The 21,281-nt window shown below is 41.4% G+C and overlaps 1 protein-coding gene across 4 annotated transcripts in view; it reads left to right on the top strand.

The window, feature by feature from the left end:
- The window catches only part of stpg1 (sperm-tail PG-rich repeat containing 1), a 75,439-nt gene that overhangs the window by 7,643 nt on the left and 46,515 nt on the right, over positions 1-21,281 (top strand). For 2 of the 4 annotated variants that reach the window (XM_059954520.1, XM_059954522.1), the window contains exons 2-3: positions 10,347-10,494; positions 18,342-18,463. In XM_059954520.1, the coding sequence (XP_059810503.1) occupies positions 10,395-10,494; positions 18,342-18,463 (222 nt within the window). In that variant the 5' untranslated portion in view covers positions 10,347-10,394. Of the gene's footprint in view, positions 1-2,726; positions 2,793-6,896; positions 6,944-10,346; positions 10,495-18,341; positions 18,464-21,281 lie in introns of those variants that run through there. The other 2 variants (XM_059954521.1, XM_059954519.1) reach the window with 2 other exon arrangements.

Raw genomic sequence — 21,281 nt, 5'->3', positions numbered from 1 at the left:
ACGCCTCTGGTTCCATCCACAATGACCTTCCGAGCCTTCGGCCACCGTCTGAACAGCCGACATCCAGTATCCGCCGCCCTGGAACCGCAGTCCGCTCCTCACACGTCCCTCCTCCTCGCTCATCTCCCGAAAAAGACTGCGAACTCCCGCTCAGCTCACATATACGAGATAGCACAACAATTCTCCATTGGTTAGTTCCCCCCTTATCTGCAGTCATAACCCAAACATTCAAGGTACAGAAACCCATTACAGCATAAAATAACATTACAGAGAAGCCATTTTGTTAGCCTGAACAGTTGACACCACAGTTAATGGTACTGCGAGCCCTACACGTAGATCCCTGAAAGTGGTGTTACAGGTGGACATGATGACAAAGAAGACTGTATAGAGCCTTACCAATGTAATACCTTGATGCACTTTCCCAAAATGGAACACATTGCATTTATCCGAATTCAGCTTCTCATGGCCACTCACCCAGATGATCAAGATCCCTGATAACTATCTTCACTGTTAATGATACCACATATTTTAGTGTTATCTGCATGATGCACGATCAATAACTCTCTGAGACATGAGGCGAGATATCGGCTTTTATTGACTGGAAGAAAGAACAAGCAGTAGTTGACCACCATACTACATCCTGGAGACTGAGAGGCCGGGCTCTGGCCTCAATCGCCTTTATACCGGGGTCTGTGGGAGGAGCCACAGGAGCAGTCAGCGGGGGGGGGGGGGGGAGGGCGTGTCCAGATGTATATGTAGTTCACCACACTGCAAAATTACAAACCATGTGTATACCTTGTGTATACTTATCCAAATCAATGATATCATTGACAAATATGCCCGGACTCTTTCAATGACTTTGTGATTTGGTGTTTTTTATTCTGGTTCTTTTGCTCATTTTTTTGCCATTTGTGTGATCTGCTTTCTTTTTTGCACGTTGGGGGTTTGATGTTTCTCTTTGAATGGGTTACATGGTGTTTCTTTGTTTCGTGGCTGTATGCGGGAAGACAAATCTCAGCGTTGTTTACTGCTGATAATAAATGAACTTTTGAAAGAGGAATAGATCCAACACTGACTCCAGCAAGTACCAATTGTAGATGTAGGCCTCCGTTAGTCTCAATAGACCATGGATTTGTGCCTTGGAAAGTTTTCCAGTGTTTTGGCAATGTTTTTTTTATGGAAGACCGGCAGTTGCCCGAGCTGCAAGTCCCCCCTCTCCACGCCACCGATGTTGTCCAAGGGAAGGACATGAGGACCCATACATCTTGGCACCGGTGTCATCACAGAGCAACGTGTGTTTAAGTGCCTTGCTCAAGGACACACATGCAGCCTCAGCCAAGGCTCGAACTAGCGACCTTTAGATCACTAGACGAACACCTTAACCACTTGGCCACGTGCCAAAACTAACCAGTTAAGGGTCTCAAGTCTGAAAAATAACCTTCCACTATATCTCACTTCTGCCTACCATCTTGCCAATTGTGTATCTAATTAGTTAGCTTTCCCTGGATCCCATGGGATCTAATTTTCCATACTGGGTACCCATGCAGAATATTAAAACCCTCACTGAAGGCCATATAGACTACAGTATGTCTACTGTCCTGTTCTCATTGGCCTTTTTGGTTACTTTTTAAAAAACTGAAATTAAATCCAAAATCAAATTCATCCTATTTTCCTTTCTAAAATCAAAGGCATTAGCCTGAAGTAATAACTTTGCTTCTTTCTACGCCGTGAAAGTTTTCATTTTTTTCTGTTTTATTTCCAGTATTTGCAGTATTTTGATTTTTGCGAGCGGTGGTACAGCAATTTAACTAGAAACATTCACAATGCTCCGCTGGGTTTAAACTTCAGAGCCGTAAACCGCTGTTGTGTCCACTAATGATGCCAGTTGCTGGTGAACTAACTCCGCTTCAGTTACTTTAATGTTCTGACTTTGGTATCTCAACCTCTCTAATTTATTTGATCAGAGGCCTAGTTCCTCACTGACACTGACTCCTTCACCACGCTAATGAAGTTAGTAACTTATCGAAGTAAAAATACTGTACGTAGTAGTTTATGCCATTGGTTCTCCAGTTCATAATGAGCTCCCATCAGGGCGGATAAAGGGTCTTGGCCCGAAACGCCGACTGTACTCTTTTCCATAGATGCCGCCTGGCCTGCTGAGTTTCTCCAGCATTTTGTGTGTGTTGCTTGGATTTCCAGCATCTGCAGATTTTCCCTTGTTTCCCTTCTTGATTATATTGAGTTGACTCTACAAAGTGTAATGGCATTTCCAAATTGGATTTAATTGCCTGAAAGAGCACCTAAAAATATTAGGAACTTGCTGTTACTTGTAGATTTATGTCCGGAATGTCCTTCCTTTATAAGCTAATCAAAGCCCTGAACACTTTGTGGGTTGGGTATCTTGCTCCCTCTGGTGGTAGGCCAATTCCCTGTATGTGCTGCTTCAGCAAAAAAATAATGTTTCAGTACGTATGATGCGATAAAATTACTTTTAATTAGCCAGCCGAAGTAATTTATAATATAGCTCTTTCAAATTTCTTTTGATGTAGAAGATACTTCCTTTTACTTCTTCGGCTGTCCTCAGGATTGAGAATGGTTTCACTCCGGTTCTGAGGGAACTGCAAATTATTTATTGCAATGTACTGCTGCCACAGAATGATAAATTTCACAACGTATGCCAATGTTATTAAACCTGATTCTGATTTAGATTTTCTTGTACACTTCAGTGAATGAGATAATGATGAGTTGGACTTCAACTTGGTGACTGGGTTCAAAATAATTCAAAGTTCAAAGTAAGTTTATTATCAAAGTGCATACTTTATATGTCACCATATACATCCTGTGTTTCATTTTCTTTTGGGCACACTCAACAAACTCGTAATAGAATAATAACCGTAACAGAATTAATTTCAAGACCGAACCAACCAGTGTGCAAAAAACAACAAACTGTGCAAATACAAAAAAAAAGAAAGAAAAATAATAAATGAGCAATAAATATTGAGACCATGAGATGAAGAGTCTTTGAAAGTGAGCCCATTGGTTATGGGAACATTTCAATAATGGGTCAAGTGAAGCTGAGTGAAGTTATCCCCTTTGGTTCAAGAGCCTGATGGTTGAGGGGTAGTAACTGTTCCAGCACCTGGTGGTATGAACCCTAAGCCTCCTGTACCTTCTTCCTGATGGCAGCAGCAAGAAGAGAGCATGAGCTGGGTAGCAGACCTTTCTTTTGACAGAATGTCATGTAGATGTACCCAGTGGTGGGGAGGGTTTTTGCATGGGCCGTATCCACTACTCATTGCAGGATTTTGCATTCAAGGGCATTGGTGTTTCCATTCCAGGTAATGATACAGCCAGTCAATATACTTTCCACTACACATCTATAGAAGTTTGTCAAAGATTTTGGACTGACCTTGATTTTTAAGGTAGAACAGTTTCCCATTTATCCTATCAATTAGCTCCATTCCCAAGGAAATCAATATATTTTGTGCAGGAAGTAATAGAAGAACAATTGTCTGAGTATTCTAACCAATGATGCTCTAGTAACATTTTGTGTTTAGAACATTTTAATATGGAAATACAGCTGTCTCTTAAGAAGCAATATTTAAACTAAAATCAGTCATTTATTTAATAATAAAAGCAAAACACACTGGAAACATAGCAGGACAGGCGGCATCTGTGGAAAGAGATGACATTTCAGGTCGAGGAGCCTTTGTCAACTGAGAAACCGGTAAAACAAGTTAGTTGTAAGTAGTACTGGCCAATTACCAAACATCATGAGTTTATAAATTATACCATAAACAATTGTTTTTTAAATATTAAGGGAGATGAATATTGACAGTATTGACAATGTAGGCATATTTGACGAAGTCCTATACAACAGTCTGATCATGAAAATGAAAGCACATGGGATCTAGGAAAATCCAAAATTTGCTCAGTACAATGTACAGCACTGTTCAAAAGTCTCAGGCGCATATATATATATATATATATATAGCTAGCAAATTTCCCTCTAAGACTTCCACTTGTGCGTACGCACTTACCTTTTGCTACTAGCACACAAAGCAATTGTAAATTGCGTATGATGAGGCTAGGGTTAAGTCAGTGGGTTGCTGGCAGGTCGAATGGCAGGAGGATCTTAATCCACACTGTATCTCTAAATAAAATAAATATAGCTGCAATGTAACGCATAAGCTCAATAACCGCAGGGTAGAGTTTCCGTGAGCTCCTGTGAGGAGGATGCTGTTTGTCAGTGTTGCCTCTGAGGTGTGAGCATGCACACATCTTCCGCTACTAGCACTCAAAGGAATTTAAACTGTGTACAAAAGGTTGTCACCCTCTACCTCATTGGCATGTTAGATACATTCCACAATTGTACACAAGCATATCTCCTTTTCTGGTTTCTGATGCGGACAGTGTTGACCACATGGAGATTGCGATGATTTGTCTGCAGATTTTAAAGCTGGCTGATTTATACTGTTTTTCTTGAAGAAATTATTGATTCACTATGTTGAATTCCAAAGAAGCAAAGGGCTTGAAGCAGAAAAGAACTGCTAGTTCATTCAAAGCGGAATGAAACATAGAAGCATAGAAAATAGGTGCAGGAGTAGGCTATTTGGCCCTTGGAGCCTGCACCGCCATTCAGTATGATCATGGCTGATCATCCAACTCAGAACCCTGTACCTGCTTTCTCTCCATACCCCCGATCCCTTTAGCCACAAGGGCCATATCTAACTTCCTCTTAAATATAGCCAATGAACCAGCCTCAACTGTTTCCTGTGGCAGAGAATTCCACAGATTCACCACTCAGTGTGTGAAAAAGTTTGTCCTCATCTTGGTCTTAAAAAGCTTCCCCTTTATCCTTAAACTGTGACCCCCCCCTGTTCTGGACTTCCCCAACATTGGAAACAATCTTCCTGCATTTAGCCTGTCCAATCCCTTTAGAATTTTATACGTTTCAATAAGATCCCCCCTCAATCTTCGAAATTCCAGTGAGTATAAGCCTAGTCGATCCAGTCTTTCTTCATATGAAAGTCCTTCCATCCCAGGAATCAATCTGGTGAACCTTCTCTGTACTCCCTCTATGGCAAGAATGTCTTTCCTCAGATTAGGGGACCAAAACTGCACACAATATTCTAGGTGTGGTCTCACTCCCTGCTCCTGTACTCAAATCCTTTTGCTATGAATGCCAACATACCATTTGCCTTTTTCACCACCTGCTGTACCTGCATGCCCACCTTTAATGACTGGTGTACAATGACACGCAGGTCTCTTTGCATCTCCCTTTTTCCTAATCGGCCACCGTTCAGATAATAATCTGTTTTCCTGTTCTTGCATCCAAAGTGAATGACTTAATAAGCCAGTAGAAACAGGTACACCATAAGCTCATGAGGCCAGGAACGTGCAGCTATGAGAAATGTCTATGTACAATACTGGAGTTACCTGCATGATAGTCGTGATGCAAAAGTTGCCAGAGAAATTGCAAGTGGAAGAAATGGAGAGATATTTGGAAACTTGACTTCTTAAAGCATCTTTTAGCAAGCAAATCACATATCGACGGTGTTCAAAAGCTCTGGTGGGAAAATTATTCATTACCCTCTATAGAAAGTGCAGATGAACCAGAGTGAAAATGATCAAATGCAGAGGAGATCAAAGTTCTTATTGACAGTTATTTTACTTCTTTTTAAACAATGAACAAAAAACTGGACGGTAGCTTATTTTCATTAGAATAGCTTCAGGTTTATTTCCACTTAAAAATTTATGTTGTTGTCTCTGGGCAAAAAATTGCACAGCACAAGATTTTTGTGCACACTGGTCAATACAAGTTAGAGGGAACATGGATAGCTGGGGTGCCGAAGGTCTTTGCACAATACTATATTTGTCAATGTGGAGCAGTTTGAGCTTGTAAATCTTGTGGGAGCACAGGATGTTGGGAACGGTGAGGGTGTAGTGCCCCGGGAGGGGTGTGTTTGACAGGTGGCAGAAAAGGAGTGCCGGGGTGGGGAGGAGGGAATGCTGGTGTGGGTACAGCCACACCCAGTCTCGAGATACCAGGCAAGGTAATTTGATTCCAAACAATTGGATTATTGATCATTACAGATGTCCCTCTGGTGCTTCCTGCTCCCTCCCCTCTCCCTTCCCCTTTTTCCCACCATGATTCCCCTCTCTCTGGACCCCTTCCCATTTTCAAAACACAATCAATAGGCATCCGTTAGTCCTGTGAGACCATGGATTTGCATCTTGGAAGGTTTCCAGGGGGCAGGCCTGGGCAGGGTTGCATGGGAGACCAGCAGTTGCCCAAGCTGCAAGCCTTCCCCTCTCCATGCCACCGATGTTGTCCAAGGGAAGGGCACTAGGACCCAAGCAGCTTTGGTACCGGTGTTGTCCACAGAGCAATGTGTTATTAAGTGCCTTGCTCAAGGACACAATGCAATGCCTCAGCTGAGGCTCAAACCAGTGACCTTCAGATCACTAGACCAATGCCTTATCCACTAAGCCATGCGCCACAAAAGAGACTCTTCTCAGAATCAGGTTTATCATCAGTCATACGTATTATAAAATATGTTTTTTGCAGCAGCAGTCGCAGTACAGCGCAATGCATAAAATTACTATAGTACTATGTAAATATCTTGGGCTCTCCAGCTATATGCAGTATATATGTGCCTGAGACTTCTACACAGTATCGTAAATTTAATCAAAGTGTGTAATTGCTGTTACAAGATGATCAATTGCTAAGCAATTTAAAGTTTTCATCTCTTACCACATTTCAGGGATGCAAAACAATATACAAAGTGTTTACAGGAATGATAATAATATTCAACACAGATAACACACTGTGCTGTAATTTTAGAAGTGCTTATGAACTGAAGATGTTGTTCTCTGCTTAATCCGCTGAGCAGACATTTCCTGTGTGTACAGATGAAAACAATAAGGGGAGAGACCCACGGTGAGAAGACTCTGCTGTATTTATGGCTGATGCATTTCTATAGTGCTTAAGAGTTCCTGCTGTTTGTTGAATGAAATCTACGGTAAATACTTCTGCTTGAGAGAAGCTGAATGCTGAAATGGGCAACAGAGATTGGGAGCACTATCTAGAAAGATTTTAAATAAAATGGATAAACAAAATTTGGACCAGCTCCATGGTTTTCTTTTAAGAGTTGCACCTGCGAGTGATCAAGAGATTAAACTTTGTGGATCCAGGTGTTGTTGGCAACTCTGTTTCCTGATCACTGGGTGACGTGGGCGATTATGGTCTTTCCATGACCATGATTGTCCCAAGCAAATTTTTCTACAGAACTGGTTTGCCATTGCCTTCTTCTGGGCAGTGTCTTTACAAGATGGGTGACCGCAGCCATTATCAATACTCTTCAGACATAACCAGGACTTGTGATATGCACCGGCTGCTCATATGACCATCCACCACCTGCTCCCATGGCTTCACATGACCCTGATCGGGTGGGCTAATCAGGTGCTACATCTGCAGGCTAGCAGAGGGAAGGAGCACCTTACACCTCCTTTGGTAGAGACGTACCTCCACACTGCCACCCAATCACTTAGCTTGCCTTTCCCAAAACCTGCCCAATGATGTGGGCTGTGGGGTGATCGCATCCAAATGGAGGGTGCTTTCAGAGGCAATTAACAATTTTCACAGAGTGAGGAATATGAATGTTGGCTCCATCAATGGAGAATATGGCTGAGGATGTAAGGGGACACACTCGATTGGCTGAATGGCCTAATTCTGCTCCCTATGTCTTATAATCAGGGCATGTCTGTTTAAGGTGCAATTAGTGATGACATCTAGGTCCTTTTTACCTTCCAACTCTCATCAGAAGTAGTTATAAGGTAACAAATCCATGTGATCGAAGTGTCACCGCAAGTTTAGGTCCTGCAAGCCCGGGGTTGAAGTAAGGACTGATTTTGAGAGGTTTGGACCAGCCTGCTGCACATGTGAACTATGCAATGATATGAACTTTACAGGAGGCTGATGTTGGGTTTGGGTTGGGAAATTTATCCTACAATTTTAAATGGGGGGGGAACCACTCCCCCTAGTTTTTTTTTTAGCTTGAAAACTGCGCGGCACTTAAATAAAACATTATACAGCAGAAAATTCCAGTTGAGTGGCAACGAAGGCTAAGTGCATGGGATCATTTCCGTGACGACACATCTTAAAGGGCACAGGGTGCAGGAGCTGATAAGCAAGGAAGATCTATTGCTGATGAAGGGTGTTGGTCTGAAACGTTCCATTGATGCTGCCTCGCCTGCTGAATTCCTCCAGCATTTTGTGTGTGTTGTTTGAATACATGCCAATCCTCATCGAGGGATCGGCAGGGGAAAGGGTGAGAGCAGTTTCAGGTCCTGGGTGTCAACGTCTCTGCAGACCTGTCCTCGGTCTAACATGCTGATGCAGTCTCGAGGATGGAATGAGAATGGCAAAAGTACACTCGGAGTCTGAGGAGATTTCGAATGCCACTAAAAAGGATGTGCCAAGGAGAGCATTCTAGCTGGCTGAACCGCTGTCTGGTATGGAGGGGCCCCTGCACAGGATCGCAAAAAGCTGCAGAAGTTGCAAGCACAGCCAATTCCATTATGGGCACTAGCATCCCCAGCATCCAGGACAGCTTAAAAAGACACCATCTTTCATTACAGACAGACATACTTTATTGATCCAGACCTCTGGATCTTAAGGACCTCTGTCACTCAGGATATGACCCACCATTAAGGAAAGGTACAGGAACCTGAAGTCACACACTCAGAGTTTTAGAAAAAGCTTCTTCCCCACTGCCATCAGATCTTTGAACAGGCAATGAACCCATGAACACTACCTCAGTGCTTATCGCTGAGCACTACTTTATTATACGGATATAAGGTTTTTTATTGTAATTTATAGTTTTTTTATGTATTGCACTGTACTGCTCCCACAAATCAACAAATTCTATGACCTGCAGTATGCTCGTGATGTTGAACCTGACTCTGATTTTGAGATGGAAGGCTAGAATGAGCGGTGGCTGGGATCTGACAGCCAGTGTGGTGTAATCGGATCCAGCCAGACGGTGGGAAAAACTGGTGGATTGGGGCTTGCGGGTAGAGAACAAGTCTGCGTGAATGTGAGGAGATGGAAGGCTAGCCTTGGGAGATCAGTGAAGGGTTGCCTTAGTGTTGTGAATTGGCGTTCAACAAGAGTAGTAGGCCAGATTCAATGAAGTGTGGAGAGGGTTATGGTGGAGATACTTCAGGAACACATGAGCTGGAACTAGGCAGCACTTTTAATATGAACCTACCACAGCGATTTATTCAGTATTGATTTCTATACAAGCGCCTGGTATAATTTTGCATGTAGTTTACTAACTGGCCAGTAGGAGGTGCACAAGTATGATTCAGGCTGTTCTATGCCGTCGCTGTTAATTAACTGACAGGGTGAGGTCAAGCCCTTATTTTCTTCTTTCAGTAAATTTAGTTGACTATCTATGTGCATTCTTGAACCATCCTATCTGTGCAGATAGACTGTGTGATAACATTCTAGTGTTATGGTCCCTTAAGGCTGTAATAGCGCGTTACCTACTAAATGCTCCTAATGGCATGCATCTCAAATAATCTCTGACTACCAAGTCCAGCTCCTGGCATTCACGCTACTAAGCCCAGCAGAGCTGTTTCTACTGATGGAAGAAGGGGCAAAGGCAGGTTACCGGCGGATGGGGCTGGTCAGCAGGGTTGGCAGCTCATCTAGGAGAAGGAAACCTCCACTGCCTTGTGGTTATACCCACTCATGCAGAAAGCTTCGGAGTAAACCTCGAGGGAAAGAGAGCTGGAGTCCCTGAAGCAGCCCCACATTGGGTTCTATGCTGACTGGCAACTCCTGCAATGCCACTGGTGCCAAAAGGTATTGGTCTCTGCCGTGTCTTTGGATTCATCGGCTGTATGGAGAAGAGGAGTGTGCCACATGGGCAACAGCTTGTTCTCCACATTGTACTCCCCTAGCTTGTGCATTATGCAGACAGCTGGGATGCACGTGGTCAAGCCGAACAAAGGGCCTCTCCTCTATAGTTATATTCTTTGCTAATTCTTTACCACCAGAGCTAACTGGATCAAATACACGCTTGTTTAAACTTCTTTAAAGATTTTCTCCCTGACCTCTGCCAATGCTGTTCTCCTGGAAACAAATGTTATGAGAGGATATGAATGCTAATATCATGAATCCTTTGTTTCCCTTCCTAAATCTCTAGACAAGATTCGGCGGCTAGCATTGAGAAATCACTACAAGATTATTGGTTCCAAAAATGCATGACCAGTTCCTCTTTTGTCTGATTATTGATTCCAAAGATGCCTAACAAGTTCCTCTTTTATCTGATTAGATGTTCACAGCCTAAGACTGGAAGAATTTGACTATCATCAGGAACGTTATGGTAGATTATACCCAGCCCCCAGTGCCTGAGTGTAAACAGGTTGACAAGCCTGATTACAAAAAGCTTCAGTACTTACCAAAAGGATATTCCAGTAAAGGTAATACTAAACATGTCGGCCATATTTATTGTTGTGATCGTTGTGCCCTTTTATTAGAAATTCTCAACCCAACCTTGTTTTAGTCTGTCAGAACGAATTTGCCAGTGAGTGTTTACTTTCAAAATGATGATTTTCTTTCATCTTAACTTCGAGTATTTCCCTCCGCACTTCCACAACTCTTTAATAGTGTAATTTCAAAAAGAAATTAAAAATGACCAAATCTTTGAGGAAGTAAAATACAATTAACAGAATGTGGGCTGGTTTGGGGTCATGAGCTGGTGTTTAGATCAGAGCAGTGAAGTGTAGCGGAGGAGTGAGCAATTTAGGTTCCCCTGGCTGGGATAGGATCTGCTCAGAGAATTACCCTCTAAATCAGAGGTAAAAGTGCTATTAAAAATTGGTTATCCTCAGACTATCAACAAGATGCATCCTCGGTACAAGGTAAACTAATTTTCCCATCAATCAGTTAAGGAGCATTGCAGGAGGAGCAATGTAATGATCCAATGGTAAAAGCATCATCCATGCCAGTGAGATTCACAACCAGAGCTGCCTGATGTAATTTCTAGAATTTTGTATTTCAACATGGAAATCATATAGCATTTGGACAAATGTTGATGTACGACTAGCATCTGAATTCCTGGTCCAATTAAATTTTACAAATTGCAGAGGTGTTCAAAGGAAGGATACCTTCATCCCAGCTGCCACCACAGGCGGGATGTCCAGGTGGACACCCTTTGTAATTCCATTTCCCAATCCCATTCCGGGTTGTCAGTTCATGGCCTCCTCTACTGCCCATGACGAGGCCATTCCCAGCTTGTAGGAGCAACACCCCATATACTGTCTGGGTAGCCTCCAGCCTGATGGCATGAATACTAATTTCTTTAACTACCAGTAATTTCTACCCCTTCCCCTTCTCTCTGTAACATTCCCAATTCTCGCTCCCCTCTTACCCCTTCTTTTCTCCTCAGCTGCCCATCACCTCCCTCATGTGCCCTTCTTCTTTTCCCCTCTCCCATGGACCACTCTCTTCTTATATCGGATTTTTGCTTTTTCTGCAGCCCTTCACCTTTTCCACCTATCATCTGCCAGCTTCTCAATTCATCCACCCTCCATTGCCCAATCCACTTCCCCCTCACCTGATCTCACCTGTCACCTGTCAGCATGTTCCCCTCCCTAACCTTCTTAATCTGGCATCTCCCCCTTTCCTTTCCAATCCTGATGAAGGTTCTTGGGCAGAAACATCAACTGTTTATTCTCTCCATAGATGCTTCCTGATCAAAGACCATAAGACATAGGAGCAGGATTAGGCCATTTGACCCATCAGGTCTGCTCTGCCATTTCATCATAGCTGATCCATCTCCCTCTCAACTCCATCCTTCTGCCTTCTTCATGCAGCATTTCACGCCCTGACAAATCAAGAACCTATCAACCTCCACCTTAAATCCACCCAGTGACCTGGCCTGCACAACCGGCTGTGGCAACTAGTTCTACAGATCCATTTCCCTCTAGCTAAAGAAATTCTTCCTCAACTCCGTTCTAGATAAATGTCCCTCTATTGTGAGGCTGTGCCCCATGGTCCTGGACTCCTCCACTATAGGAAACATACTCTTCACGTCCACTTTATTTAGTTCTTTTAACATTTGATAGGTTTCAATGAGGTACCCCCCCCATTCTTCTCATCCCTGCGAATACAGGCATAGACCATCAAACGCTCCTCATATGGTAACTATTTAATTCCTGGAAACATTCTCGTAAACCTGCTCTGATCCCTCTCCAATGTCAGCACATCCTTTCTTAGAAAAGAGGCCCAAAACTCTTCATAATGCTCCAAGTGAGGCCTCAGCAGAGCTTTATAAAGCCTCAGCATTACATACTTGCTTTTATGTTCTAGTCCTCGCAAAATGAATGCTAACTTTACATGTGCCTTCCTCACCACCAACTTAACCTGCAAGTTATCCGTTAGAGAATATTACGCAAGGACTTCCAAGTCCCTTTCCACCTCATATTGTTGAATTTTTTTCCAGTTCAGAAGAGTCTTTGCTTTTTTTTCCTTCTACCAAAGTGCATGGCCATACACTTTCTGACACTGCATTCCATCTGCCACTTCTTTGCTCATTCTCCTAATCTGTTTAAGTCCTTCTGTAGCCTTGCTGCTTCCTCAAGCTATTTTCCTCCTGTTTTCATATCACCTGCAAATTTAGCCACAGGGCCATCAATTCCATCATCCAAATCATTGATATACAACATAAAAAGAAGCAATCCTAGCACTGACCCCTGTGGAACTCTGTTATCACTGACAGCTGATCAAAAAAAGCTCTCTTTATTCCCACTCTTTTCCTTTTGCCAAACAGCCAATACTTTCCAAAATCTTTCTGGTAATACCGTAGGCTCTTATCTAGCTAAGCAGCCTCATGTGCGGCACCTTATCAAAGGCCTTCGGAAAATCCAAGTACACAACATCCATTGATCCTCCTTTGTCTATCCTGCTTGTTATTTCCTCAACAGATTTGGCAGGCAAGATTTCCCCTTAAGGAAATCATGCTGTCTTTGGCCTATTTTATCACGTGCCTCCAAGTACCCCAAAACGCCATCCTTAATAATCAACTTCAACATCTTCCCAACCAGTGATGTCAGACTAACTGGCCTATAATGTCCTTCCTTCTGCTTCCCTCTTTTCTTGAAGAGTGGAGTGACATTCGCAATTTTCCAGTGCTCTGCAACCATGCCAGGAACGATCGATTCTTGAAAGATCATTATAAATGTCTCCACAATCTCTACAGTTATGTCTTTTTGAACCCTGTGGTGTATTCCATCTGGTCCAGATGATTTATCTATCTTCAGACCTTTCAGTTTCACAAGTACCTTCTCCCTAGTAATGGCAGCTGTACTCACTTGTGCCCCTGACACATTTGAACATTTTTTGCATATTGCTAGTGTTTTCCACAATGAAGCCTGATGGAAAATATTTATTCAGTTCATCAGCCATTTCCTTATACTCTAATACTACCTCTTCAGCATTATTTGCAGCAGTCTGGTATCTATTCTCACTTCTCTTTTACTTTATATATCAGGAAAAAAACCTTTGATGTCCTCTTTGATATTATTGACTAGCTTACCTTCATGTTTCATCTTTTCCTTTTTTATGGCTCTTTGGTTGCCTCATGTTGTTGTTTAAAAGAACCCCAGTCCTCTATCTTCCCACTAATTTTTACTCTATTATATGCTCTCACTTTTGTTTTTATGTTGTCTTTGACTTTCTTTGTCAGACAAGGTTGTGTCATCCTGCCTTTAGAATACTTTCTCTTCTTTGGAATGTAATAATCCTGTACCTTCCAAGTTGCTCCCAGAAGCTCCAGCCATTGTTGCTGTGCCATCTTCCCTGCCAGTGTTCTTTTCCAATCAGTACTGGCCAACTCCTCTCTCCTGCCTCTGTAATTCCAGTTACTCCACTGATACTGATACAACTTGTTTTATCTTTTCCCTCTCAACTGGCAGGGTGAGTTCTATGCCATTGTGATCATTGTTTCCCAAGGGTTCATTTACCTTAAGCTCCCTATTAAATATGATTCATTACACAACATCCAGTCCAGAATCGATGACCTAGTGGGCTTAACCTCAAGCTGCTTTAAAAAGCCATCTCACAGGCGTTCTACGAATTCTCTCACGATCAGCACCAACCTGATTTTCCCTATCCACCTGAATATTGAAATCCCCCATGACTAGCATAACATTGTCCTTTTGACATGCATTTTTATCTCGCATTGTAACTTGTATCCCACATCCTGGCTACTGTTTGCAGTTCTGCATATAACTCCCTTCAGGGTCTTTTTACCCTTGCAGTTTCTTAACTAGATTCGCAATCGTTCTCCATCTTCCGATCCTATGTCATCTCTTTCTAAGGATTTGATTTTATTTTTTGCCAACAGAGCTATGCCACCCCCTCTGTCTGCCTCCCTGTCCTTTTGATACAATGCGTAACCTTTGATTTTAAGCTCCCAAATGTAATCTTCTTTCAGCTACGACTCAGTAATGCCCAGAATGTCATTCCTGCCCATTTCTAAATGCACTACAAGATCATCTACCTTATTGTGTATACAGTGTGCATTAAAAGATAACATCTTCAGTCCTGTGTTCATCACCCTTCTCACTTTTGTCCCCCTGTTACGCTGCAACTCATCCCACTGACTGTAATTTTGCCCTATCATCTGGCTGTCCTTCCTTTCAGATTCACTACACACTGCCTCTGCTTGTAATCCAGCTACCCCGTCCTCAGCCCTATCACTCCGGTTCCCATCCCCCTGCCAAATTAGTTTAAAACCTCCACAACAGTTCTAACAAACCTGCCCACAAGGATAGTGGCTTCTTTCGTGTTCAGTTGTAAACTGTCCCCTTTGTTCAGCCGTACCTTCCTCAAAAGAGATTCCAGTCATCCAGAAAGCTGAAGCACTGCCCTCTGCACCAGGTCCTCAGCCATGAATTCACCTGCCAAATCATCCTATTCTTACCCTCACTGGTGGATAGCACAGCCAGCAACCCGGAGATTACTACCCTGGAGGGTCCTGCTTTTCAGCTTTCTGTGAAGCTCCCTAAATTCCATATCCAGGACTTCCTTCCTTTTCCTGCCTATTTCATTGGTACAAAAACGGACCAAGACTGCTGACTGCTCACCCTCCCACATTAGAATGCTGTGGACCCGATCTGAGACATCTCTGACCCCGTCACCTGGGAGACAACACACCATACGGGTTTCTCTATTGCATCCACAGAATCTCATGTCTGCTCCTCTAACTATCGAATCCCCCATCCCTGCTCCAGTCATCTTCTTCCGCATCCCTTCTGAGCCACAACTCCTGACACTGTGCCAGAGACTCAGTTGCTCTGGCGAGTCATCCCCCTCAACAGTATCAAAAGTTGTATACTTATTCCCATACACAACACGTATATAACCATTGTTAGCAGAGTTTCAGATTGTGACAAGAGGGTGTGCAGGAGCGAGATATACCAGCTAGTTGAGTGGTGTCAAAGCAACAACCATGCATTCATTGTCAGTAAGACCAAAGAACTGATTGTCGATTTTAGAAAGGGTAAGATAAGAGGACACACACCAATCCTCATAGAGGGATCAGAAGTGGAGAGAGTGAGCAATATCAAGTTCCTGGGTGTCAAGATCTCTGAGGATCTAACCCGGACCCAACATATCAATGCAGCTACAAAGAAGAGACAACCATAGCTATATTTCATTTGGAGTTTGAGGAGATCACCAAACACATCCATGATTTTCCAGGGATGTACTGTGGAGAGCATTCTAACTGGCTGCATCACCGTTTGGTATGGGGGTGGGGGGGGGGGCTACTGCACAGGATTGAAGTATGCTACAGAGTGTTGTAAAGTTAGTGAGCTACATCATGAGCACTAGCCTCTGTTATATCCAGGACACCTTCACGGAACAATCCCTTAGAAAGGTGGCACCCATCATTAAGGACCTCCATCACCCAGATTATGCCTTGTTCTCATTGCTACCTTCAGGAAAGAGGCACAGTAGCTTGAAGGCACACTCTCAGCGATTCAGGGACAGCCCCTTCCCCTCTGCCACCCAATTTCCAAATTAATACTGTACCCAGTAACACTACATTTCATGACATATACTAGTGATATTAAAACTGATTCTGATCTGATTCTGATTACTAAAGGAATGGCCACAGGGGTACTCTGTACTGGCTACCCACTTCCTCTCCCTCTCCTCACCCAGATACCTGCCTCATGCAACTTAGGAGTTGCTCCAGCATTTTAAGTGTGTTGCATCAGAGAGTCAATCTTTAAGATGATGAAATCATTATTCATGGTCTGTGGTTTTTGCTCCAGCTTTCAACAGATGTAAACTCAAGGAAATGCTCAGAAATTAAATTCTTCTTTGCAGCAATTGAATTTATTTTCTGGCTATGGATGAAATCTTCCATCTCACAGAACTAAAAATGTGACCTTTGAGCCTGTTGGTAACTATAAAATAGAAGTCAGAAACCAAGAAACATTTTTAAAAAAATTTCAGAATTAGTACAGGTTTTTCAAACTGAACCCAGAAGAATGCAGTTAATATCAAAGAGATCCTACAGATAAAGTGACATTTAAAGTCCACACTATCTCCCCAATCGGTGCAAACGACAAGGAAACAAATCAGGAGATTTTCTGCCTAAGATAAGACATTCTTTCCATGTCACTGGGAGTGTAGCACGGGCTGTTGTTGATGCAGAATCTATTTCAGCACGATTTATGCTCTTTATTGATGGGGTTAAATCAGGAAATACAGCAATAAATGGCACAAAGGATTTGGGCAATTAATCAGCCAGACAGAATCTGAAAGGATGCTCAGGCGAAATATAATAAAATCAGACTAGTTGCAATTTCTTTTTGAGCAATTTTCACTCTAGCTGCATCAGCGTGCTTCTAAGGTGGAACAAGTGTGAGATTTTATCACGGCTCAAACTCACATGAAGTGTTCAAAGTGTAAAGCAAGGACATCATAATCTGCAGAATGCCAAATAGTTCTTTGATCTGTCAACAAGATGGGAAGTTGCCTACACTGCAGGGCTACCTGACCCTTCTTGCAAAACTGTTCAGGTGGAACAGGTGCTATATCTGGGGTTGGTAATGAGGAGTTGCATCATAACAGGGCTGTCTTTACTTAATCAAAGATCATTATGAAAAACCTTAAAGGTACATAGTTTCAGGCCCAAGTTGGCCTTTTCCTCCTGTGGGTAGGGAGGGGAGCAGGGAAGGCTGGGAGTATGGTAAGCAGGGAAATTATATTAGCAGGAAGGAAATGATAGGCCGCATTGTCCCTTCCTTTGAAAATCCGGAAAGATGCTCTCCGTGTAACTTTGTACAAAAATTGCATGCCTAATTTCATAACATTCTAAGATTAGTACATATATGTTTTCTAACATATTTGTAAATTACTTTGTTTTGGTACTAGTTACTTAGAGAGGGAAACCAGTCAGTAAAGATTTAGTGAAGATTAATCAGAATCAGGTTTAATATCACTGTCATATGTCATGAACTTTGTTGTCTTTGCGGCAGCGATCAACAATAATAGAAAAAAAACCTGTGAATCACCCTAAGTATTTATGTATTTAAAAAGCTAAGTAAATAGAGCAAAAAGAGAAAAAAGAGTAGTGAGGTAGTTTCATGAGTTCCATATCCATTCAGGAATCGGGTGGCAGAGGGAAAGAAGCTGTTCCTGACTCACTGAGTGTGTGCCTCCAGACTCCTGTACCCCTTTCCTGATGGTAACAGGGAGAACAAGATGTGACCAGGGTGACGAGGGTCCTTTATGATGGACACCACTTTTGAGGCATCACTCCTCGAAGGTGTTGTGGATTCAATGGAATCTTTGCACAACAACTTTATGTTATCTTTAGCAGCAATAAATTAGCATATTTTAAGCTGTTTACTTTAAGATTCCATTACTACTATCAATCGGTTTTCAATTATAGATGCCACACTTGATCCTGGCAAACCGGGATTCCCAACCTTTCTTGTACTAAGGACCAGTGCCATTAGCCGAGGGGTCCGTGGACCGCAGCTTGGGAACCTCTGCTGGCAAACGTTTTGGAACTGATGACACGCAAATACACCAAAGTAACAGTGCAAACAATTCAGCTAGAGTTATTTTGTATCTCAATCAATCAATAAATAACATAGACTGGAGGGGCCTGTTCCAATTTACCATATTAAATGTAATTGTTATTCATTATTTCTTGGCAGGATATATTTTACTAGTTGATGAATGGAATAGGCATTCTAATCCCTGCATCTAATATCATTGTTACTCTGTACTTGTTGCACTGTAGGGTTCCAACCATCCATGGTGACCTCAACGATACCATCCAAGTATCAAACTGTGATGTATGAAATCCCTGAGAAAAAAGGGTTTGGTTCTCGGGCAAGAAGGTTTGATGACAATTTAAATCAGGTAAGCAATTCTTCAAGTTTTCACTAAATGACTGCAATGACAAAAAAAAACTTCTCAAAAATAAATTAAACCAATATTTCTTCACAAAGGTAACTCAGTAGACAATTCCATCTTGGTTTTGGGGTGAGTTGTCCATAGCGGGGTGTGTGAAAAGAGCTACTTTTTAATCAGGCCAGAGATTGAGATTTGAAAGGTAGAACTTCACGGCAGTTTTTCTGATTTGAAGAGTGAACATTAAGCAAGAGGGATTCATTAGAAAGGGGGAATACAAGTAATGCAGTGGAGCAGCCATCTTTTTGAGTGTGCCAGTCTGTAGAGTGGCTTTGGTGAGATTAGGCTTGGGTGAGGTTGATTGTCTTGCAAGTTACTCTTTGAGTTCTTATTGGTTCATTTTTCACCTATCATTGCACAGTATCATGAGGATGGATCCAGGGGCAGTATTTTGCACTGCATGTGGGATGTGGGGTAAACACAATCTGCATCAGGTGTACCGAGCTTTAGGTCCTGAGAAAACATGTTGAAGAGCTGGAGCTGCAACTCGATGACCTTCCACTCAAAGAAAAGAATGAGGAGGTGATGGACAGGAGCTACAGGGAGGGAGCCACCTCTAGGCTGTAGGAGAGAGGTAACTGGGTGACTGTCAGGGGAAGGAGGGGAAATGCACACCTGTGGCCATTCCCCTCAATAATAAGTTTATAACTTTAGATACTGTTGAGGGGGAAATCTACCAAGGGAGCCACGGTGACCAGGTCTCTTTCTTTCTGTTTAAATCTTTTTATTAATTTTTAAGCAAACATAAATGAAACATGAATACAAAGTGTTTGAGAGTACATAGTTGATAGTTTAAGTAGACATTCAAATATATAATAATCAATATATATATAGCCTCCCAAACTCATAGTATGTGTGAACAAAAGAAATAAAAAGAAAAAAAAACCCAAAAAAAAAGAAGAAAAAAAAAACACTAACCAACATGGGCCATTGCATAATGTCAGATATATACAGTAGTGCCAATAACTCCGAACCTCCATCCAAATAATTAAGGATAATAAAAGTGAGGTTCAGGAAAAGACAATTTAACTCATATGAAAATGTTAAATAAATGCTCTCCAAGTTTCTTCAAATTTAACTGAAGGATCAAAAACAACACTTCTAATTTTTTCTAAGTTCAAACAAGAGATAGTTTGAGAAAACCACTGAAATATAGTTGAAGGATTAATTTCTTTCCAGTTCAATAAAATAGATCTTCTAGCCATTAATGTAACAAATGCAATCATTCATTGAGATGAAGAGGATAAATGTCTATTATCCACCATTGGTAAACCAAAAATTGCAGTAATAGGATGTGGTTGGAAATTGATGTTCAAAACTCTTGAAATAATACTGAAAATATCTTTCCAGTAATTTTGCAAACAAGGGCAAGACCAAAACATATGGGTCAATGAAGCAACATCAGAATGACATCTGTCACAGGTTGGATTAACATGAGAATAAAATCGAGCAAGTTTATCCTTAGACATATGAGCTCTATGTACAACCTTAAATTGTATTAGGGCATGTTTAGCACAAATAGAGGACGAAGTGACTAATAGTAAAATTTTCTCCCACTGCTCAGTGGATATAAGACAATGAAGTTCTTCTTCCCATTCCTTCTTAATTTTTTCTGATACTTCTGGCTGTATTTCCATGATCATATTATAAATGACAGCTACTAAACCCTTTTGACAAGGATTCAGAGCTAAAATTCTTTCTGTAATGTCCAATGGACATAGTTTTGGAAAAGACTGTAACTCATTATACAAAAAATTTCTAACTTGCAAATATCTAAAAAAATGGGTTTTAGGTAAATTATATTTATTAGATAGCTGTTCAAAGGACATAAAGCTATCATCCAAAAACAAATCACGAAAACATGTTATACCTTTTGTTTTCCATAAAAGAAAAGCTTGATCCATAAAAGAGGGCCGAAAAAAATAGTTAGATACTATAGGGCATGATAAAATAAACTTATTCAAACCAAAAAATTTATGAAATTGAAACCAAATTCGCAATGTATATTTGACTATAGGATTAGTTATTTGCTTATTCAATTTAGATAAAAGAAAATGGAAGTGAAAATCCTAAAATTGAAAACAATGATAAGTCTTGTACAGATTTACATTCCAAATTTATCCATTGTGGGCAAGCGGCTATAGTCGATTCTTGTGTCCAAAATATTAAATATCGTATATTAACTGCCCAATAGTAAAATCTCAAGTCGAGCAAAGCCAAACCGCCCTCCTTCTTAGGCTTCTGTAAATATTTTTTGCCTAGTCTAGGATTTTTATTCTGCCACAGATAAGAGGATATTTTGGAGTCAATAATATCAAGAAAAGATTTAGGAATAAAAATAATTGGTAATGCTTGAAATAAATATAAAAATTTGGGTAATGCCATCATCTTAATAGCATTAATTTGACCAACCAATGACAAAGATAGTGGAGACCACCTGGTAGCAAGTTGCTTAATTTGGTCAATTAAAGGTAAAAAATTAGCTTTAAATAAATCTGTATGTTTTTTAGTAATTTTAATACCTAAATAAGTAAAATAATCTGTAACAACTTTAAATGGTAAATTTTTATCAATTGAAACTTGCATATTTAATGGAAATAATTCACTCTTATTAAAATTCAATTTATAACCAGAAACGTTACTAAACTGAGCAAGCAAAGACGAAATAGCAGGAATAGATCTCTCAGGGTTGGATATGTATAGTAACAAATCATCAGCATATAGTGATAACTTATACGTCCCCTCCCCATGAGTAATACCCAAAATA

This window comes from Hypanus sabinus, chromosome 30, assembly GCF_030144855.1.
Source record: "Hypanus sabinus isolate sHypSab1 chromosome 30, sHypSab1.hap1, whole genome shotgun sequence".
Classification (NCBI taxonomy): Eukaryota; Metazoa; Chordata; class Chondrichthyes; order Myliobatiformes; family Dasyatidae; genus Hypanus; species Hypanus sabinus.
The sequence above is the reverse complement of the archived record's forward strand: the minus strand, read 5'-3'. Positions and strand labels throughout refer to the sequence as shown.